The sequence below is a fragment of the Petromyzon marinus genome, chromosome 31 (genome assembly GCF_048934315.1).
Source record: "Petromyzon marinus isolate PM22_M1 ecotype Great Lakes invasive population chromosome 31, UKy_Petmar_22M1.pri1.0, whole genome shotgun sequence".
Lineage (NCBI taxonomy): Eukaryota > Metazoa > Chordata > Hyperoartia > Petromyzontiformes > Petromyzontidae > Petromyzon > Petromyzon marinus.
In genome coordinates, this window is record NC_133697.1 from 13,770,682 (window position 1) to 13,794,568 (window position 23,887).

The window sequence follows — 23,887 nt, forward strand, 5'->3', positions numbered from 1 at the left end:
ATAATAAGGTCACACTTCTTTCCATTCTGAGAATTAAGAGGGAATGTAGTTTTTGATCGAGTTTCTCGTGTACGCGTATATGTATGGTGAACTTCTTTCATAGCCAACCGTGCTAATCTGTGGTGCAGGGAGTAGCACAGTGTATATCACCGTTCACAATGAAATTGCCTCCAAGCGTCTTGTGAAATGTTTGTTTTCAAAATCAACAACCCGCTCATTGTGCCTTGTACACAGTAAGCACCCAAGCCTGTAGATCAGTGGTTCTTAACCCTTACTGCAGCCTTCCATCCCTTTGGTTCTCAATCGTAATTTTTAAAATAATTTTAATAAATACAAAGCTTTCATGAAAGTAGTTGTACTCATGTGCCCGCGCTTAATTTGTGTTTCGATGATTCATCTTCGAAAAAAATCTGCCATGTCTCGCACCCCCACAAAGGGCATCTCCCACCCCCAGGGGGTGCACGTGTACCCCAGGTTAAGAACCACTCCTGTCGGGTATTCAAAAACCAAAAACAACCGCATGCCTTTCTCTGTAAACTAGCCTACTTTGCACCACAACTTCCAATTGAAGTTGTGTCGGCCAGGATGGAAGAGCAGAGAGGGCTACGTCCTACAACGTGCTGCTTTCGCACCACGTCTGGAACCCACCACGCAGATGAGCCTCCAGAGAAAGGCGAGTGAAAAGGCAATGCCCAGGCACAGTCCTGTGGCCACGACGTCCCAGGGCACGCCGTGGTAGCTGGGTCCGGGTCGCCACTCGGCCGGTAGCTGAGAAGCCACCTGCGGAGAACGCAGCATGAGGGAGTTGCTCACAATTCACGGCAAGACCACTGGGTGATAGCTGGGCCCAGGGTTCCTCTCCCTATTCTTCCGTATGGATATTCATTGAGGAGCAACTGTCCATGTGAAATGTTGGACGGGTGGAATACCCCTCATGCCCTCGGAGAACGCGCGCGTCAGACGCGAGTTTGCACAGACCCATAGACATTTACATTTGAGTCTACGTTGCTGCTGCCTTGATGTTGCTGCGTTGCCAGTAAGGCCTCAATGTGATTCGTTAATCACGTCGTGGCCTTAAAATGAAAAACACGTTACAGGTAACGTTCCGGGAAATGGCGCCAGAGGGAGAGTGGATAAAAGAGTCGGAGACTGCACTTGCTCATAATGTTAAAATGACTGCACTTGCTATCTTATTCTTATTTTATATTTATAGAGCACCTTAGCTCAAGGAACTTACACCACAACGTATGATGAGAAATACAGTTTTACAAAATATTTTTTATCATGACCAGTTTTTAAACTGCCCCACGCAGTGATCCAGAGACTCACAATGCGTTCCACTGTCTACTCCGGTGCAATCACAGTCACACATTTGTGCAATTCTATCAATTTACATCTGTGGAAAAGGTGACTGCAGCTGCCATGGTCAGTTTGATTATAATTTAAGTTATACCATTGCTTGTGGGGAAGTGACCTTTACGGTGGCTCAGGAAAAACAGGGCTAATAGCTCGCTCAACATTATTTACCAGATCGTATTCAGAGACTGACCCCATAAACCTGCGGGGCACTGATGATGACAGACACTGCATATGACGTACAGAGCTGCTGTGCAATGCAATGCAATGACTGCCTGGGCTCCGTTGCGTGTTTGGATTTAGGTTTATGGGGTGAGGTCACTGAACGGCCACCGATGGATCTGTGAGGAGCGTGTCGAGGGCTGTCGTTATAAAAAACAAGGTGATCAGGGTTGTCAAGCTCACCATTCCAAGCAGCGATCCCAGTGACGGAAGAACACAGGCCCTGACGTAGAGGAAGGCAGAATCCATTCGCAGGATGAGATCCGGCAACGTGCCGTTTTTGTCCGACGGGAGCCAGGAAAATTTGTCTGCAGCAAAGAAAATGTCCGATCGCTTAAAAAAAATACTCTGCAAGAACACCACAGCCTTACCTCAAACTCTATGGCAATAACAGTGCAGATTCGCTTCATCAAAACGGTGGCAGCTGCAGCTCCCTTGGGAGTAGGGCCGGCTCTGCTTGCATCCGAAGTTTCCAACTCACGGACACTTAAGAACTCAGTTTAATCACCGATGAATGCCAAGATTTTAATCCGGCACTGAGCGGTAGAGGCTCGGCACCAACCTCCGAGCCATCCACCTCCATTGGAAATTATTTTGAATGCATACTTTAAGTATTGCATCAATGAACACAACTGACACGAAAAATACTAAGAGTATAGTTTAATTTGGATTCAGTGTGCAAAGGTATAGCGAAACACATTAAATGTTCATAATAATGCAATGGGTTCAAGCTAATGAATATCCATATATATTCCTGCATTACAGCATTTACCAAATACCAGGCCAGATTTTAATCTTGATGATTGATCCTTTTTCTAGGATGTTTTTATGGAAATACACCGATGGAAACATCCGCGCATGTTCCCAATTGACAAACTTTCCAAACGTCTTGGCCGTTTTGTCAAAATGGGAATGTGACCCTAGATTATTCAGGGATGAGGGAGCTCCCACTGTGCCAAGACTGATGGGAAGATGTGAGAGTAGACAATTGTTTTGATTGAATAGAACAGAAAAGATGTTATGGGGAACTGAGATTAGAGGTCAGCAACTCTCATGTGTGCTGCGTCATCTCACCTTGAACCACTTTAACCTTGACCTTTGCCCCCGGAGCTATGGGTACACTCTCCATGCTCATGGAGAAACGCTTCCTCATGGCGAAGACGACATCCTGCACGTCATTGAAAACCTCCACCCGCTCCTCGTACGCCTCCTCCTCCTCCTCCTCCAGGTCCTGTCCCTCCTCGGCCTCCTCATGCTGCTTGCCGACATCTTCCAGTACCTCCTGGAGCCACTGCAGGACCCTGCCCTCGTGCCTGTCCATCACAGAGTCCAGGCTCTTCTCGACGTCCTCCATTGTGCCCTCTGCCCTAATCTTGCTGTCGGCGAGTTCCCGTTCGAACGCACGCAGCCGGTCCTCCAGCAAGCTCAGCTTTGTCTCCGTGAGAATCCGGCGCAAGCGAGACTGGCGCTCCTCGCTCAAGTAATCCTCCACCACTGTCTGCTCAAACTCGGGCGGGCCGTCATCTGGTTTTCGGGACGGACCTTCAGACCCATCGTTTTCCGAGTCGGAGTTACCCGTGGGCACTCTCCTCTTCTCGTCGGCATGGGCATCATCTACGTCTAGCAGGGTTTCAATTTCTTCCTTCATAATATTATCTTCTGCAGACAAGTTTTGTTCATTTCCCAGATCCATCTGTTCCAGAACATCTGGGTATAGTTCATCTTCTGCTGTTGTAATTTGTGAGATATTCTGATCACTTCTGGATTGATCAGTTTCGAGGTAAATTTCATCACCTACTTCAGATGCAAGGGCATTTTCATCTTCAAGGAGTTCAGTCTCCGATAGGTCATCCATTTCATTTGTCATGTTATCATCTACACGATGACCATCACTCTCATCGTCATCATCAAGTTCTTCATCGAAATCATTTAGTGGGTCATCGCTTTCAACGTCACCATCGTCATTACTTGCATTACCGATTTGTTTATGATCCTCTGCCACGTTAACCGAGGAAGATACATCTGCTTCAACTTCCTCATCTTCAGGGGCCTCTAGTTTATCCTCATCTTCCTCCTCTTCCACAGGCTTTTGATCCTCCTGTTCCTCATCATCCAAATAATATAATTCTTCATCAGCCGGTTCAGGATCCATCTCTTCTTCCTCTAGTTCAAAATTATCCTCAAAATCTTCATCATCGTTCAACTCTACTCGTCCTTTTAGATCTTTCTCCTCGAGTTTGTCCACTTCCTCTTTATCCACCTGCTCCTCCTGAGGCTCCTCATTACCTTCCTCATCATGAGCGAGATCGTCACTTTTTACCACATTTTCATTTCCCTGCTCGGCGAGCATCTCTAAATCTGCCTTGTTTGCAAATTGTTCTATTTTCAAGTCTTCTCTTATTTTAACATCTAAAGTAGACTGCTTTGTAGGCACGTCTTTTTCCGACATCCCCTCTTTTCCCGAAAGATCCTCTTCGTGATCGGCGTTTTTCTCCAGCTGTGTCTCCTTTATACCTGCCCCGTGCTTGCTTTGAGACAGCCTCACCTTAATACGTTCCTTTGTCACAACGGTCTGCTCAGCTTCATCATTTGCATCACCATCATCGAAATCCTCTTCATCCTTCAAGTCGTCATCCACCTGGTACCAGGCGTTTTTCAGCTCAGAATCTAGCTGAGACGTTTCTTTTTGTATGGCTACATCACCTTTAAAGTCAGCAGGTGACACTTCACCATCAACAGCCAAGGCTCTCTTCATTGTTAAACGCACCCTGGCTGCGGCTTCCCGAATCTCAATATCTTGAGCTACATCCTTCTTTTGCAGTGTGCCTGCTACATCATATTTATGACTGTAATTTCCTTCGGTAACTTTCTCTGTGGCAGAGGGCTTAGTTCTGTCCAAAATTTCTTCCAACTCCAGTGCAACATCTTTTTCCCCATGGTCGTTAAGTTCCAAGGGTTTCTTGACGACATTTAAATCCATCTGAACTTTAGCCTCACGTATTCCAATATATTCAGAATCGAGCGCATCATGTAGCTTCTCATCTTCCCCTGCAATTCCCTTGTTTATTGCTAAAATTAACTTCCCTTTAGCTTCACTTATCTCATTTTCACCCTCCGCATACTTATTTACTTTCTGTCGCTCAAGCATTCCACTCTGGTCTTCTGTAGCAGTGGGTTTAGTCACGTCTGAATTTTCCTCCTTCTCAAGTTCCACATTAAGATCTTTTTCCTCCTGGTCGTTGAGTTCCAAGCGTTTCATGTTGACATTTAAATCCATCTCAGCTTTAGCGTCACGCATCTCGAGATATTCAGAATTGAGCGCATTATGTAGCCTCTCGTCTTCACCTGCAATTGCCTTATTTATTGCAAAAATTAACTTGTCTTTTGCTTCACTTATCTCATTTTCACCTTCTGCAAAGTTCTTTAATTTCTGTAGCTCAAGCATTCCACTCTGCTCTTCTGTGGCAGTGAGTTTAGCCGCATCTGTATTTTCCTCCTCCTCAGGTTCCATATTCACATCTTTTTCCCCCTGGTCATTGAGTTCAAAGTGTTTCTTGTTGACATTTAAATCCATCTCGGCTTTAGCGTCACGCATCTCGAGATATTCAGAATTGAGTGCAATATGTAGCCTCTCGTCTTCGCCTGCAATTCCCTTGTTTATTGCTAAGATTAACTTCCCTTTAGCTTCACTTATCTCATTTTCACCTTCTGCAAAGTTCTTTACTTTCTGTAGCTCAAGCATTCCACTCTGCTCTTCTGTGGCAGTGAGTTTAGCTACTTCTGAATTTGCCTCCTTCTCAGGTTCCACATTCGCATCTTTTCCCTCCTGGTCGTTGAGTTCCAAGCGTTTCTTGTTGACATTTAAATCCATCTCAGCTTTAGTGTCACGCATCTCCAGATATTCAGAATTTAGCGCATCATGTAGGCTCTCATCTTCCCCTGCAATTCCCTTATTTATTGCTAAAATTAACTTCTCTTTGGCTTCACTGATCTCATTTTCACCTTCCGCATAGTTGCTTAGTTTCTCCCGTTCAAGCATTCCACTCTGCTCATCTGCGGCAGTGGGTTTAGCCATGCCTAAATTTTCCTCCTCCGCAGGTTCCACATTAAGATCTTTTTCCTCCTGGTCGTCGAGTACCCCGCGTTTCTTGTTGACATTTAAATCCATCTCGGCTTTAGCGTCACGCATCTCCAGATATTCAGAATTGAGTGCAATATGTAGCCTCTCGTCTTCGCCTGCAATTCCCTTGTTTATTGCTAAAATTAACTTCCCTTTAGCTTCACTTATCTCATTTTCACCTTCTGCAAAGTTGTTTAATTTCAGTCGCTCAAGCTTTCCACTCTGCTCTTCTGTGGCAGTGAGTTTAGCCGCGTCTGAATTTTCCTCCTTCTCAGGTTCCACATTCGCATCTTTTCCCTCCTGGTCATTGAGTTCCAAGCGTTTCTTGTTGACATTTAAATCCATCTCGGCTTTAGTGTCACGCATCTCCAGATATTCAGAATTTAGCGCATCATGTAGCCTCTCATCTTCCCCTGCAATTCCCTTGTTTATTGCTACAATTAACTTCTCTTTTGCTTCACTGATCTCATTTTCACCCTCCGCATAGTTGCTTAGTTTCTCCCGCTCAAGCATTCCATTCTTCTCATCTGCGGCAGTGGATTTAGCCACATATGAATTTTCGTTCTCCTCAGGCTCCATATTCGCATCTTTTTCCTCCTGGACGTTGAGTTCCAAGCGTTTCTTGTTGACATTTAAATCCATCTCGGCTTTAGGGTCACGCTTCTCCAAATATTCAGAATTGAGCGCATCATGTAGCATCTCATCTTCCCCTGAAATCCCCTTATTCATTTCTAAAATTAACTTGTCTTTTGCTTCACTGATCTCATTTTCACCCTCCGCATAGTTGCTTCGTTTCTCCCGTTCAAGCATTCCACTCTGCTCATCTGCGGCAGTGGGTTTAGCCATGCCTAAATTTTCCTCCTCCTCAGGTTCCATATTCACATCTTTTTCCTCCTGGTCGTCGAGTTCCCAGCGTTTCTTGTTGAAATTTAAATCCATCTCGGCTTTAGCATCACGCATCTCCAGATATTCAGAATTGAGTGCAATATGTAGCCTCTCGTCGTCGCCTGCAATTCCCTTGTTTATTGCTAAGATTAACTTCCCTTTAGCTTCACTTATCTCATTTTCACCTTCTGCAAAGTTCTTTACTTTCTGTAGCTCAAGCATTCCACTCTGCTCTTCTGTGGCAGTTGGTTTAGCTGCGTCTGAATTTGCCTCCTCAGGTTCCACATTCGCATCTTTTCCCTCCTGGTCATTGAGTTCCAAGCGTTTCTTGTTGACATTTAAATCCATCTCAGCTTTAGTGCCACGCATCTCGAAATATTCAGAATTTAGCGCATCATGTAGCCTCTCATCTTCCCCTGCAATTCCCTTATTTATTGCTAAAATTAACTTCTCTTTTGCTTCACTGATCTCATTTTCACCCTCTGCATAGTTGCTTAGTTTCTCCCGCTCAAGCATTCCATTCTTCTCATCTGCGGCAGTGGGTTTAGCCACATATGAATTTTCGTTCTTCTCAGGTTCCACATTCGCATCTTTTCCCTCCCGTTCGTCGAGTTCCAAACGTTTTTTATTGACATTCACCTCGGCTTTCGCGTCACGTATCTCCAGATATTCGGAATTGAGCGCTTCATTTAGCTTCTCATCTTCCCCTGGAATCTCCTTATTCATTGCTAAGATTAACTTCCCTTCAGCTTCACTTATCTCATTTTCATCCTCCACATACTTATTTTGTTTCTCTCGCTCAAGCATTCCACTCCCCTTCGGTCCCTCTTTCTCCGTGTCTACCACGGTCTTTGCATCTTCCTCTGTCAAAGAAGCGTTGCTCTTTCCAATGTTATCTTTACCTAGGTCATCATTTTTACCGACATCTTTCAACAAATGTGCAGTCTCATTTATTTTCAACAATTCTTCCGATCCAAGAGCTGCCTCTTTCAAATCTTCATTTAATTTTACATCTTCCACAATCTTCACTTCTGGGTTCATAAGTGTATGGTGACCGTGTGAGGCTTCAGCAATTGCACCATTGTTACCAACGAGACCCTTCTTGAACTCCAAGTTTATTTTGGAGTCTGCGTCTATTATTTCTGAATCTTCCTCACCCAACACTTTCGCGAGTCCATTATTTTCCTCAGTCAATGCCTTTTTCAGCTCGAAAATTTGCTGAGATTTTGTTTCCTTTATCAGTAACTGCTCCTCATCCTGAGAATAAATTAAGCCCGCACCAGCCCTGTCCATGTCCTTTACATCAAAGTGTTGTTCATTGGCGGCTTCATTTCTCTTCGCGACTATTCCCTTGGGGTCCACATCTTCCTTGACCGGCTCTTTGGAAACCTCAGACACTTTTTCCCGAAGCTCTTTATGCAAAGGATCTGTATGGATCAAACTCTGGTAAGCATCATCATTTGACACCTCTTTGTCTACGATCTTCGCTTGTTTGGTTGACATTATCTCTGCCTCATTCAATGCTTGCCCTTTCTTCCCATTGTTTTCTTCCTGTGCTCCATTTGTATCAACCGTTTCTTTCACAGGCTCCAGAGAGCCTGCTGGTGTTTTACTTTCAGCATCCATCATATTCAGTTTTTCTTCGATTGAATTGACCTTGACTAAATTTGAGTAATATTTTTTCTCCACTTTCAGACTCCTCTCCATCGACACACCTCTTAAATCGTCACGCTTTTCCATTTCTCCTTTGGACTCGGTTAATTCTTCATTTGGGCTCTTCATCTTTGAATCCATCGCAGCTCTAGATTCTTTCATCTCCATATACTTCTTGTCAAGGGTAGTCTTCAGCTGTACATTACTGTCGGCCAACGCTTTGCTGATCTCGAAATTTACGCTGGTGACTGCGTCCTCGATCGCCAAGCGTTCTGCACGCAGTTTCTCATTTACTTGTTCAGTGATTTCCTTTTTGTTCACATCCTCTTTGGTCGTTAGATCTCCCGTGGGAACTTTATTTCCCTCAGCCAATTTGCTCTCCACTTTTGCATGCTGCCTGTTCAGAGGTGTGAAGGTTTCAGTTGCTTCCCTCATTGAGCCCTGGAGTGGCTCATCTTCTTCTAATGGTTTAACATCATCACCGCTTTCTTTGAACAGAGGATTGATCTCCTTAAAAGACCCAATTTCTTTACCATTTCCAATGGTGGCTTCCACCAAAGAATCCACCTCACCTTTGTTAAGCTTCTCTAAATGCACATCATCTCCAATTTTGTTTTCCTCAAAGGTGTCCCCGACTACATCTCTAACATCTCCAGCCAGGCTTTTGGTCACATTTAATGTAATGTTTCCAATATTCTCATCCACCTCCAAGTTATTTTCCAAAGTTGTTCTCTGCGCCACTTTCTCTGAGGTAGCATCCAGTTTATTTACATCTATAGGTACCAGAGATTCTTTATCTTTCTTGTCACCTACACCCAGACCCTTATCCGCGTTTAATGTAGCATTTCCAATATTCTTATCCATCTCCAAGTTATTTTCCAAAGTTGTATTCTGTTTCATCTTCTCTGAGGTAGCATCAATTCTATTTAAATCTAAAGTCGTCGGAATGCCTACGGCTTTCTTGTCATCTACAACCATGGCGTCCACCTTACGATCAGAAGCGTCTTCATCACTTTTCACTCCTGCATGAAGATCCGTTCCCTGCTCATCATGTCGATCAACTATCTCCTTCGTTCCCGACTCCCTTGGCATAGGAGTCTCTATCGACAACTTATTTGCATCGCTGGCCTCTCCTTCCAGTTTGAGATCTCCATCCTTCCTTTGTGATGGTGCTTTGGCTTCCATAGGCAGAGACGCATTCCCTGCTTGAGAATCATCGACACGGTCCTCTTGCTCGCCCTCCGCGGCCACATCTCGCACTAGTTCTTTTGGCTGCATTAGCTTTTCCTGCATCTCTGGCAACTTGCCGGTCTCCTCAATGGCCGCCTCTGATATATTGGTCACCGGATATTCCACCAGATGTTCCAAGTTAACATCCACATTCAGGTTCACTTTCTCAACATCTTGTGAGGAGGCTTGCAATTGTGGTTCTGTTCTGTCCACTTGGGACGTGACCTGTGACCCTCCCTCTTTGTCCTTTGCCGAGTTACTGGCGGCTGTTAGCACCGTTAGCTCTTCAGCTGCTGGTTCCACACTCCGCTTTCCAAGAGCCTTCTTGGTCTCCACATTACTGTCAAATTCAAGGGTGCCATCCTTCATTCGATCTTTATTCATCACCTTCTCAGCCACATCCTTGTTCTCCAAGATCACCTCGGACTTGTCGTTTACAGGTTCGTATTTTACTCCTGCAGGAGGCTTGTCATTGATTTCAGATCCACTGTCCTTCAGCTGTGTTGCTTTTTCCACATCAAAGTGCTGAGTGTTTATTGATGAGGCCTCGGCAACAACATTTGTTTCCAATTCGGGGCTTATATTCAAAAGTGCTGGAACATCGTGAACCTCGACTGCAAACTCATTGTCACCTATGTCCTTTTCCCAGTTGAAATCAGATGATTTACGGTGGCTATCACCTGGCATTTCTTTCAAAGGCAATTTTAAAATGTCCTCGGCACCATCACTGTTTCGATTTACAGAATCTAAGTCTTTGGTCAGATCAGGGTTGAGAACATTTCCAGATATTTTAAATTTGACAAGGTAAGCTGCTTCACTGGAAGTTGCATCATCTTTGCCTGCCACTACCAAATGCGACTTTGCTTCTGCGTCCGAGTCTTCCGAATCATCTGGTGAGGATTTGAACTTGGAAGCTTTTTGTTGCACATCACTGCCAAATATGTGTTTGTCCCACTTTACAGGCTTCACGTAATTCTCACCATCAGCTAACAAGTCTGTAACCTGTGCAGTGACATTGACACTTCCTAACTGATCTTCGATGATGTCTATCAATTCAGTGTCGACCAGTTTGCTGGGCTTAGCTTCGGAGATTTGCTCTGTTAGACGGATCTGCACCTCTGGAAGGTCATTATCAGCATTTTCTACAAATGTATTCTCATCCTCAAAAGTCTCCATGTGAACCAAATCATCTTCTTCGGATTCCAATGTGCCTTTTCCAATGTCCGTTGAAGGTAAAGGAAGTGGGATTTCATTTTGGAGAGGTCTTTTATTATCTTCCCTGGCAATTCCGTCACCCTGAGTTTTAGTGAACATTTCTGCAGCCTCATCGTTACGAGCAGGTTTAGGCCTCCTGAGGTCATTACCTTCGATGTCCCCAGCATCTGATGATGCTTCTGTTGAGACTTGGTCTCTGTCATTGCCACCAGAATCCTGCCCTTCTGTGACTGCCGTTCCAACAATTATGTTGGGGGAATCAACATTTTCATCTTTTCTCTCTTTAATTTCTTTCGTAACAGGATCCGTTTTTAAAGTTTGTTCCTCGGCATTTGCAATGTTGAATTTAGCAAGAAATATGTCTTCTTGAGAAAATGTATCATGGCCGTGTGTCATTGTCAAGTCAGACACTGCTGGCGAATCTTTTAATTTTGCTCTGCTCCGTTTCACCTCCCCAGTCAATATATGTCCATCCGATGTGGCTAAGTCTTTATATTCTTCCCCTTCTTTCAATGCGTGTGTGACCTGCTCTGTCACTTCTCGCTCATTTGTCACACGTTTGTCATGTTTCACCAACTCGGTCGGGAGCTGTTCAACGAATCGGACCTCCGAGACTTGTTCCGTTAATAGGATCTGCAGCTCTGGCAGGTCGCTTGAGGCATTGTCTTCAGGCGTAATTTCATCTTCGTTACTCTCGATGCTAAACAAGTTATCTTCTTTCAATGCAAGTGCATTTACATCCTTTTTAATTGCATATGCGTTTGATACAGATGAGGCTTCCCTTGGGGATTCCACATTTAAGGTTCCTTGTCCGATTTCAGAATGTTCTGCTGGAAACAAAGCTGCGTCAACTTCAGGATCGCTAGCAATTTCAGAATCATTACGGGATTTGTCTTCACTGGCCTTGGGATGAGAGGCTAACACTGGTAAGGGTTTTCCATCACCGTGAACGTGAGATGGCTGTCCCTGTGGTGTTACCACTCTTGCATCTCCTTCAGGGGACTTCATGTCGCTATCTTTTTCAGTCCTTGTATCTCCGTTAACCTGGTGTTGCTTTGAAATATTTTCTTCTTCATTTGGTACTCTAGGCATTTGGTTTTCTGAACCGCTAGCTTTAACTTGAGGTAAAGTGGGCTCCACATCTCCCATGTGGAGATCATCGTTTCCATGACTTTCATCATCAGATGTTTTTGCGTTCTGATGACTGGATGGTAGGCACATGAAATCTGTAAACTGCAACGGATAACTTTAATTAATGTACTACAAATCACTTTTTAAAAAAATCCAAAGTCAGCATTAGTCCATGAATCATTGCAAAACGTAGGCAGCAGTAATGTCTTTATAGTACCAATACATTAATAATTGTTAATAATTAATTAATAACGTAATCCCTTTGTTAAACCATTGCTAAAGGTCTTCCCCTCCCCACATCATGTCGGTCATGAGGGTTGTTTGACCATACTTCACCACCTGGTTAGTGAGGGACATACCTCACCAAGCTCGTTAGGAAGGACTGATGAGGGGGAGGTACCAGAATGGATTCTGATATTACTCACCACTGATATTACTCACCACTGAAGTTACTCATGGCTGGGAATCTAACTCATCGGGTTCATAGCGCAATGTTCTAACCACTGCACCATCACTCGCCTACAACTCCAATCGTCCACCCCATGGTTTTATACATCCAAAAAAAACCCTTATTTTACCACTGCAGATGGTACCAACAAATCACACATCTAGTTTGCAAGCTACTGACTATGCAATAACAGACAAAGTGTAAGGATGTATTTGAATTTCTCAGTCAATTACTTATTACACAGAGGTACATGATCGACGGATAGAGACAATGGGCATGATGATTGCGCCTTGTACCGTCATATTAGGAGGTAGCAGTACAGCAAATAAGATTTCTTAGTGGAATATTTGTGTTAGAGTTCAAGAATTATGTATCCACGTTTTCTACCATATGCAATGGTACTTCATGTTGGAAAATGATACAAAATTCACAACAGGACGTTCCTAAGTCTTTGAACAGAAGGTCTTTGGTAGTTTCCACAGGTGGGTAAGGAACACGTACACACACACACTCACACCATTATAACCGTTTTAAGTAAAACATTTTCTTTTACCTTGGTGGGTTTCTTAATGTCTTTGGCCGATGGCTCTTTAAAAATCACCTTCACGGCGTCTTTAGGAAAATATCCAAACTGCAACCCGGCCTGGAAAACACAAAAAAGCGTAGCGATGGGCAAAACACAAAGGGACAATGGATGCCACCACGAGTGCCTGAGACAACACGGATTGGATCGCCGGTACCGCAGCTTTCTAAACTCCAGCGCAAGGCAATCTCGCACACGGTCCAGATTTTTTTTAATATTTGTATTTTGGGCGAAACGTCGTCAAATGACGATGCTGAATTTAGTCGTGAATAGTCTAAAAGCCACCAACGAGGAGACATTTTTGGGTCAGAATTTGACCAAAGCGTTAGCATGTACAGATGTTTGTAAACGTGGCCATCTGTGTCGGGTGGTGGAGGGAAAATTACACGAATTTTGTTGTAAAACTATCGAGCATAAAACAAATAAATAAAACATCTTAGGGTGGAACATATTGTTCACAAGTGTCCAGGGTATGCAAATATTTTATATTTTTAATAACGCCTGTCTTCACCAGGCAAAAGTTTTCAGTAAATATAATAATTAACCTTGATGTGATTTTTTTCAATATTTATCTACGATCAGACCACTAACAACTACTCCAAACAAAAAACATTTCCGTGAAAAAACTAAAATTGTTGACGTTTCAATTCGACTTTAAAGACGCATCGGTCAGAAAATGCTCAATTTAAAGATTCCGTTATTTTTTCACTAGAAAGAACAAACATTTATTAACTTAATACTCTATGAGGAGAAGCTCTCCTATCTTTAACCGTTTTTGAAATATTCAGATTTTTACACGATAAAATGTGTATTTTTTTCGTTCAAACCTGCTTGAATCATACATATATTAAGAAAAACAATAAATGACAAAAGTTATTCTCGATTTCATTTTAATTGCTGTTTAACGCTCTATCACACGAAAACCCACAATCTCATATTTTGAAGGGTTTCTGAATGACACGCACAAAATGTTTATGGGGCACTTAAAATCGAAATTTGGGGGCCTCAAAATAAAAAAATCTCGGATTTTTAGATTCGCCTTGTTGTTTGTATCCTAAAAGCTACCCAAGTACCACAATTTAGCTTTCTACCTTGTTGAGAAGTACCCGAGGCTTTTGGGACATACAGTGAGGGAAAAAACTATTTGATCCCCTGCTGATTTTGTACGTTTGCCCACTGACAAAGAAATGATCAGTCTATAATTTTAATGGTAGGTTTATTTGAACAGTGAGAGACAGAAGAAAAACAAGAAAATTCAGAAAAACGCATGTCAAAAATGTTATAAATTGATTTGCATTTTAACGAGGGAAATAAGTATTTGACCCCCTCTCAATCAGAAAAATTTCTGGCTCCCAGGTGTCTTTTATACAGGTAATGAGCTGAGATTAGGAGCACACTCTTAAAGGGAGTGCTCCTAATCTCAGCTTGTTACCTGTATAAAAGACACCTGTCCACAGAAGCAATCAGATTCCAAACTCTCCACCATGGCCAAGACCAAAGAGCTCTCCAAGGATGTCAGGGACAAGATTGTAGACCTACACAAGGCTGGAATGGGCTACAAGACCATTGCCAAGCAGCTTGGTAAGAATGTGACAACAGTTGCTGCGATTATTCGCAAATGGAAGAAACACAAAAGAATTGTCACTCTCCCTCGGCCTGAGGCTCCATGCAAGGTCTCACCTCGTGGAGTTGCAATGATCATGAGAACGGTGAGGAATCAGCCCAGAACTACACGGGAGGATCTTGTCAATGATCTCAAGGCAGCTGGGACCATAGTCACCAAGAAAACAATTGGTAACACACTACGCTGTGAAGGACTGAAATCCTGCAGCGCCCGCAAGGTCCCCCTGCTCAATAAAGCACATATACATGCCCGTCTGAAGTTTGCAAATGAACATTTGAGTGATTCAGAGGACAACTGGGTGAAAGTGTTGTGGTCAGATGAGACCAAAATGGAGCTCTTTGGCATCAACTCAACTCGCCGTGTTTGGAGGAGGAATGCTGCTTATGACCCCAAGAACACCATCCCCACCGTCAAACATGGAGGTGGAAACATTATGCTTTGGGGGTGTTTTTCTGCTAAGGGGACAGGACAACTTCACCGCATCAAAGGGAAGATGGACGGGGCCATGTACCGTCAAATCTTGGATGAGAACCTCCTTCCCTCAGCCAGGGCATTGAAAATGGGTCGTGGATGGGTATTCCAGCATGACAAAGACCCAAAACACACGGCCAAGGCAACAAAGGAGTGGCTCAAGAAGAAGCACATTAAAGGTCCTGGAGTGGCCTAGCCAGTCTCCAGACCTTAATCCCATAGAAAATCTGTGGAGGGAGCTGAAGGTTCGAGTTGCCAAACGTCAGCCTCGAAACCTTAATGACTTGGAGAAGATCTGCAAAGAGGAGTGGGACAAAATCCCTCCTGAGATGTGTGCAAACCTGGTGGCCAACTACAAGAAACGTCTGACCTCTGTGATTGCCAACAAGGGTTTTGCCACCAAGTACTAAGTCATGTTTTGCAGAAGGGTCAAATACTTATTTCCCTCATTAAAATGTAAATCAATTTATAACACTTTTGACATGCGTTTTCTGGATTTTTTGTTGTTGTTATTCTGTCTCTCACTGTTCAAATAATCCTACCATTAAAATGATAAACTGATCATTTCTTTGTCAGTGGGCAAACGTACAAAATCAGCAGGGGATCAAATACTTTTTTCCCTCACTGTAAAGATTAAGGTCTCCATTTATATACACAGAAGATGCATTTCTACTAATCATCACCAGATGTGTAGGAAGTGCCTGCTGGCTCGTTTTTGTTGGCTTGTGTGTGTTGGCATGTGTGTGTGTGTATGGGTTGGCGTGTGTGTTAGCATTTGTTGGCTTGTGTATGTATTGGTGCGTGTGTTGACATGTGTATTGGTGTGTGTGTGCTGGTGTGCGCGCACATGTTGGTGCATCTATGCGTCAGCACGTGTTGGCGTGTGCGTACGTGTTGGAGTGTCTGTTAGCAAGTGTTAAATTGCGTACGTGTTGGAGCGCGCGTGCACGCGCGTTGCTGTGTGTGTGCGTGCATGCACGTGTTGGCGTACCGATCCGGCCCACAGGTCGTCCCTCCGGCCGGCCAGCATGTGGTAGACGTACAGCACGTCCCCCGTGCGGAAGCTCACAAAGTGGCAGTCGGGTGCGTCGTAGTCACGCACTGCCTCCACCTTGTAGAGCCACACTGCAGCCACGGGGAGGCCACAGGGAGGGTACGAGCATGGGCACAGGCATGGGGAACACTCCAAGACAGATCGAGTAACAGGAGCAGCCCAGTGCTAGATATATCCAAACAAAATTTCAGATAACAAGCGATTTCCTGCTGAAATGAGCATTGAGGCAGTGCTGGATCTATTGTTGACCAAACCTGAGCCAGCAGTGGAAATTCCTCGTTCCTATGGCGGGGCCAAATCTAAGATATCTATGTTATCGACCCCAGAGAGATGATGGTTTGAGCCAAACCCCCCAACCAGGATTTTAACTTGTGACCTCACTCAACCCGCTGAGCCACCTCGACACTCCACGACTTCACCAAGAGCATTTGTCCTCGCGCTAGTCGACAGTGACATCATGATGCATCGCGTGATCTCGTGTGGCTCGAAACGTAATGCTATTTGGGCGCTAATTAAATAATTTCGAGGGCAGCTGCAAGTTGCAAAGAGTTTCTCATGGGGGCGAAATCGATTCCCTCTGCTGCCCACCTCGTAACCGCACAGCCTATAACAAACCAGTAATGCATGACGGTGCATCTAAACTGGACCCACAGAGTGACCAACGTCACTCTTTGGGGCTAGAAAAAGGTTGCACACAGAGGAAGACAACCTGATGATGCAGGCAGCGATGAGAAGGAAACTGGCACTATATGGACACGTATGTGCGATGGAAAACACAACAGGACGTTTTTTTTCCAAGCGTTGCTGTTCGGAAAATGGAACGCACCGGAAAGAGAGGAAGACCGAACTGAGGGTGGCTTCTCGACGACGACATCGCAAGAGATTGGTGACGGAAATATGCGGCGCACTACTTGGGCGTATTGGCACAAGACAGAGGAAAGAGGAAACAAATGACAAAACGTGCAGTGGGACATCAACTACGGGTTACCTGCCCATGGATCGTAATGATGATGAATGCATGACGGTAGCTCACCCAATCACTAACCAGGCACAAACATGCTTAGCTTCAGATGCATGAGATTGGGTGCATTATGTGTGATGTCGCCATAGGGTTAGTGTAACAATGACTAATAGTGGACAGCTGTGCACACAAAGGAAGGAATGTGTGTACTTCAAGTGTACCGCTTCAACCTTCCTATCTATCCAGCCATTGGCATATCCGCTTGAGTGAGATAAGGCAATATTTGTACAGTATAAAGTGCGTCAATAAACACAATCAGCAGCTGCACTTTGGAAAAGCACACACTGGATGTGTGAAAGCGGCCGTTATTGATGTTGGCAACAAAAAAATAAGACTGCACATCAAGGGCACGATAAGAACAGCACCAGTTTGTGCATATAGGAGAAATTGCGGCATACCAAAAAAAAAACAATCCACTAGTCCAATTTCCGTCTGCTCAAATTATTGCTGCCGCGGTGGAATGGTTACCACACAATCCAAAGGCGGCTGGATTGTTCTCACGGCACCACTGCCCAGGCGGCAATCCACGTGGATGCACCATTACACGACGAGGGTCATCGCCACACGTATGGCGAGATGCCACGACTACACTCCCGGGCGAGGCTTTCCCTGGGGTTACACAGCGGAATAATGAAAAGTTATCATTTTAAAAAAGCCACTCGTAACGAGCTGCGCAGGAGCAGAGGGCTCCAAGTTGAGTGCCTCCGGCGTCTCGTCGCGGTGTGCTCGACGCGGCCGCGACAGCCGCTGCCGTTCGTCCTTTATATTTCAACGCTGGGAAGGAACCGATAAGAGGCCTCTTCCCCCCCCACCCACCCCCATCCCGTGTGGGCATGCAGGAAAAGTGATATCTGCCGAAACTAAAAACGGGCGATCGAGCATTGGTCGGAACGCTCGCTGCCGAGATGGAAGTACAGTTTGAGAGCTGCTCCATTCAGAGAGGTGGTAAAAGGCACTTTCATTTCTAGCCAGTAGTCAAGTGAAAGAGCTACAGCCATTGCTGCCAACACGCTCACACCGACAGCGCAACTTGTTCAGTAGCGCCGTATTCGAGGAAAACTTAGAGCATTTTATCATTTCACTGCTGGATGATGGCATTCCCGTACATTCTGGCCATTAAAGTTTGTTTGGCCATACATCACCTCTCTGGTCAGGGCAGGTAGCAGAAGGGGTGGCAGCGTGCCAGGACAGGTTGAGATATCTCATGCCACAGGTGTTATAGCCGTGGCCAGGAATAATCAACACCTGGTTGTTAGGTTCATAGTGCACTGCGCCACCCTCTGCACCACCGTATTAAGAGTATATATACGTGATGTATTGTGTGTGAAAATCAATTTTGTACACAATGGTTGGGAATTAACTGAAGACACGCATGTTCAAGCCACCCACCCCCTCGTGTGCCCTTGCCGGTGCTCGCTAACAGCACACGTGCCCCCCTACAGTCTGTCAAGGCTATTCGGGGGATCTTTGTACTTGTCGGGTGTATAATTAGACAGACATTGATATCGCAATAATACAGAGGCAAATACTGCACTCTCAATGTTCCATAGAATGTCCACTAAATAAACATGAGAGAATCGGTGACTGGAATTGTCAACAGTTAACATCTCGCCACAGTGGCAAGATGTTAACTACCTTGCCTGGTTTGCAGGTGGTCGTGGCTTCAATCCTGACCTTGACACCTGTATATTTTGAATGTTCTCCCCGTGGTTGTGTGGATTTTTCTCCGGGTCCTCCGGTTTTTCCCTTCACATTTAGCATCAACATCACGCGTTGAGTATATGGCCACTCCGTTGAGCTGTTATTTGTCACCAGGCCGTTTCTGACAAAGAGCTATATAAAAGAAAAAGTTTTAGCTTTTATAGTTTTAAAAAAACAATAGGATTTCCCCTTTCTGGCATTAAAACAGGTGTTAAGATATTCTTAGCTCTTTCGGTAAAGTCACGTTGAAGGGAAACAATAAAATAATAAAATATATAACAATAAAAATTCTCACGACGTTTCGACCATAACACAAACGGTCATCATCAGGTGTGTCGGTTTGCATTAATTTATTAAAAAACGGTGTACTTATTTAATTATTAAAAAACGTCAGCGCCACGCGCAGCGATTTGGCAGTTTATTTAGAAGGACTAGTCCATCTATGTTCTGAAATGGAAAGAGGAGGGGGGAGACGAAAAATTAATGTATGCTGTCTGAAAGCCACTGTAAGCATGAACAATCAATTAAGACCTGAAATGGTTTATCAAATCTTTCCAATGATTGCTAAGCCAGAATCCATCTTCTCGGTTGAAATTGTCTCTGTGCTTGTATATGTGGATAGCCTCATGAACGAATCTCTCATGGTAGCCAGATGGCTTACAAAGAACCTCTGTCTTGGAAAAGTCAATGTCATGTGAGCCTACTGAATTATAACAATGATGTGCCACGGCCGAGGTGTTGGTCCTACCGTGTTTAAGGTCTGCTTTGTGTTCACGAATGCGGTCCGAGACATGGCGTTTGGTTTCTCCAATGTAACTACTACCACAGAGGCAAATTAGTTTGTAGACACCAGGGTACTGTATGTCCGGAATCACATCTTTTACAGACGGAACCAGATCACGGATTTTATGTAGTGTTGAAACGGACCTGGATCTTGTGTTTATTCAAGATTTTGGAGATCTTTTTTGTGATCCCCGCAATGTAGGGTAAAGTGATGGTTTTGAAAGGCTCCTCAAGAGGGTTCTTCTTCATGGTTTGAGTGATAGCTTTGCGGATTGTATAGTCGGAGTAACCATTAGCCTTAAGAGCTTGGTGTACGTGCTTGAGTTCACTGCCTATGTTTTCCTGGTCGGATATGCATTGGGCTCTATGGTACAGAGTCTTGATGAGATAATTCTTCTGTGTACCATAGAGCCCAATGCATATCCGACCAGGAACACATAGGCAGTGAACTCAAGCACGTACACCAAGCTCTTAAGGCTAATGGTTACTCCGACTATCAAATCCGCAAAGCTATCACTCAAACCATGAAGAAGGACCCTCTTGAGGAGCCTTTCAAAACCATCACTTTACCCTACATTGCGGGGATCACAAAAAAGATCTCCAAAATCTTGAATAAACACAAGATCCAGGTCCGTTTCAACACATTACATAAAATTCGTGATCTGGTTCCGTCTGTAAAAGATGTGATTCCGGACATACAGTACCCTGGTGTCTACAAACTAAGTTGCCTCTGTGGTAGTAGTTACATTGGAGAAACCAAACGCCATGTCTCGGACCGCATTCGTGAACACAAAGCAGACCTTAAACACGGTAGGACCAACACCTCGGCCGTGGCAGATCATTGTTATAATTCAGTAGGCTCACATGACATTGACTTTTCCAAGACAGAGGTTCTTTGTAAGCCATCTGGCTACCATGATAGATTCGTTCATGAGGCTATCCACATATACAAGCACAGAGACAATTTCAACCGAGAAAATGGATTCTGGCTTAGCAATCATTGGAAAGATTTGATAAACCATTTCAGGTCTTAATTGATTGTTCATGCTTACAGTGGCTTTCAGACAGCATACATTAATTTTTCGTCTCCCCCCTCCTCTTTCCATTTCAGAACATAGATGGACTAGTCCTTCTAAATAAACTGCCAAATCGCTGCGCGTGGCGCTGACGGTTTTTATAAATACACCGTTTTTAAAATAAATAAATTAATGCAAACCGACACACCTGATGACGACCGTTTGTGTTATGGTCGAAACGTCGTGAGAATTTTTATTGTTTTATATATATTTTATTATTTTATTGTTTCCCTTCAACGTGACTTTACCGAAAGAGCTAAGAATATGAATTACTGCAGTCACGAAAGCTTTACATCAAAATTTTGGTGTTAAGATGTTAAAACACCAAATCGAATATTTTTCAAGGAATCACATGTGCATTAACCACACGTACTTGTGGTGAACATGCAAACAAAAAACATGCTCTGATATAATATATGGCATTGTCTTTGAAACTGATTGTCCGACACCAGGGACAGGCTTCCTTAGGGCCTAGTGTCACCAGTGTCATACCAGAGAGTGCCAAAAGACGAACAGGACAACGACAATGTAATAACAGGGCACTTATATATCTAGGGGAAAACCTAATCTTATTTTTTCATACTTTGATACTCACAAAAAAAGGTCCCATTTTATAGTTTTATTTGAAATTCAGTATTAAGTAATCGTATTCCCACACTCCCTCAGGCATAAACAAACAAGTTAATTAACTGTGGATCAAAGAACAAAAAAGGCAGTGTACATGTACAAAAATATAGCACTGGAGGCGCATGCTAAAGGTTGAGTTTTTATTCAGTTAATTTAATTGAAGGTGACATGCAGCCTCCATGGAAATACTACAAGTATATTGTACCGCCTAACAGAGGCGTATGCTGACTCAGACTTTTTATACAATTGACAGACGTTAAACTTTCAGACTCATGACAGAACAACGCCCTCAATCGTGGTATCGACGTTACTTAAATGAGTGCAGGGCATTGCTCATCGCCTAAAGTGGAAGTGGTAAAAATTCAACGTTTCTGTGGCAAGGTCAAGTCCTCCCAAATGGACAACCACAGTCATCATTCCACAAAGTAGCACTCAAAGTACGTTGATAATCTCTCAAGTTGGAAACTTTATGCGACTCTGAGCAAACGCGCAACTTAAACACATAAGGCTGATATGCCAAATTCATTCTCACTTTAATGTTCACGTAAAAACCATAATGAATTACAGCCCTTTGTCAAGCCACTTCTGGATGAAGGTCTCCCCATACAGTCAGTCATATGGGGTTGCTAAACCATACTTCACCACGGTGGTCGGTGCAGGTTGGTGAAGGTGACACCCAGGACTATTTTAAACATTACTTGCCACCAGCCTTGTTAAAAAATATCTCAACTAGGTTTTCGATACAGAAATTTATATGGGTTTCTGTTCGCTCGATCACCCACAAGAGACCAGTGTCAGTCATTCGTATTCCAGTTGCCGTAACGAGGCAGGCACACAGGTAGATTTCGCTGCAATGTCCACATTTGTCAACCACTTCCACATCACCCACTCCACCCTGTGCATCCAGCCGTCACTCAAACGCCACGCAGCACTGAGGAGTGCGCTGTTCTCCCAGGTGCCAACGTGTCAGTCCCACCGCCACGCTGCAGGTGATGTCACACGCCTGGTAGAACCACACCTACGACGGTGACACTTGAAAAATATACCGATGCGGTTATTAACAAAAATAATAGTCCACTCGAGCATTCCCCACAAAAACAGGTCACTGCACGGTACTGTACTACTAACGTACACATGTACAGCCCTCTTGGCAAATCCACTGCTGGATGAGGGCCTTGCTACGCCGTGTGCGGGTTGAGGAAATTATATGTGACCGCACTTCATCACACCGGTCAGTAAAGGTTGATTAAGGCAGAGAGCATAGCAGTGGTAGAATCGTACAATACAATAATGGATTTTGTGGCATTGCCCGCGAGTGACAAGGAAGCCCCACAGGAGCCTATAACACCTGGCCATCCCTGCTGGTAACGCATCCAAGCACAAACCAGGCTGAGCCATGCTTGTCTTCCGATACGACGAGATATGGATGATGCATACCGAGTGATTTGCCCAGTAAGCCGACTACCAATGTGGCATCATCAAACGTGTGCATCCTATAATGTACTGCATTAAACACATGCATGCAGACGTTCTGGTTTATAGTTGGGGCTTGCGTGTGTACTGTGGTAGAGCGTTTAACTCAAAATCAGAAGGTTGCGAGCTAAAATTCCAGCAAGAGGTTGACTGTACATTAAAGTTTGGATTTTACATCGCATCCAAATGCAACCGCATACCAAGACGGTGCATAAAAAGTTTGACACGCATCACAGGCGAAAAAGGAAATAATATTATTTAAAATAGCAAAAAGTAGGTAATTCAACCGGGGCATGGTGTAAACAGCACGGGTGGCCGAGGGCAGGAAATGCCAGACCTTGGAAGCAGCAAGAAGAGAAGGAGCGACCTCCCGCTGAGCGGAAATTGAAGGTGGCGCCGACAAACCCTTGGTTGCTGGATGGAGTGTGTGCCAAGTTCGATTCCCGCTCACGGCCAACACCAGTGACGATTAATAATCTGAACCCGTCCTGGGCCTCTCCTAGATCGACTCAAACTCAAATGAGTACCTGGTGCGGTGTGTAAAAACATCGCCACTGGGGAGACAAAGGCGGTCGGGCGTGGTGTTGGCCACCCACCCCCTCGTGTACCGTGCCGGCCTTCATAGGTGCTCACTAACAGCACTTCGCTACACGGGGGATTTTTGTCTTTGCAGGGGAGTAGGGTTAGATGAGAGGGTAAAGGCAGGCAGGGGTGAGTCCTTGGAGGATCTTATGAATAGTGAGATATTGAAATTGTTTTGAGATTGGATTGGGAGCCAGTGGAGGGATCGGAGTATTGTGCTGATATGGTCACATTTACAGGCACGGTTGGCGAGTGTTACAGACGCTTTTTTTATCATCTGCAGATTTGGAGTGGCGGATTTGGGGAGGCAACCGAGGACAGCTTTACAGTCGCCATCTGAGATGTGATAAGGGTTGGGCGAGAGTCTTGGTTGGAGCTGGGGAGAGGAAGCAGTGGACGCGGGAGATGTTGCGTAGCCGGAGATATTAGGTCATGTCGAGTTGCCATATGTGGATAGAGAATGAAAGCTCAGGATCAATGGACTCCCGATGTTTCACGCTCTTTGCAAGTGTAACGTCAACAGAGTTTAGGGGGCGCACGCTCAAATGGGAGTTTACTATATATCTAGCGATGAGGAGGCCTTAAGTATTGTCATTATTTATCCAAAAGTTACAAACAATAATGCAAGATGA

At 44.4% G+C, this 23,887-nt stretch overlaps 1 protein-coding gene across 4 annotated transcripts in view; it reads right to left on the reverse strand.

Annotated features, from left to right (window-relative positions):
• Positions 1-23,887, reverse strand: part of LOC116947878 (uncharacterized) — a 66,748-nt gene that overhangs the window by 35,446 nt on the left and 7,415 nt on the right. For all 4 annotated transcript variants that reach the window (XM_032964118.2, XM_076071119.1, XM_076071120.1 and 1 more), the window contains 5 exons: positions 15,930-16,063; positions 12,814-12,903; positions 2,653-11,914; positions 1,762-1,886; positions 649-780 (listed from right to left, as the gene is read on the reverse strand). In XM_032964118.2, the coding sequence (XP_032820009.2) occupies positions 649-780; positions 1,762-1,886; positions 2,653-11,914; positions 12,814-12,903; positions 15,930-16,063 (9,743 nt within the window). The remainder of the gene's footprint in view (positions 1-648; positions 781-1,761; positions 1,887-2,652; positions 11,915-12,813; positions 12,904-15,929; positions 16,064-23,887) is intronic.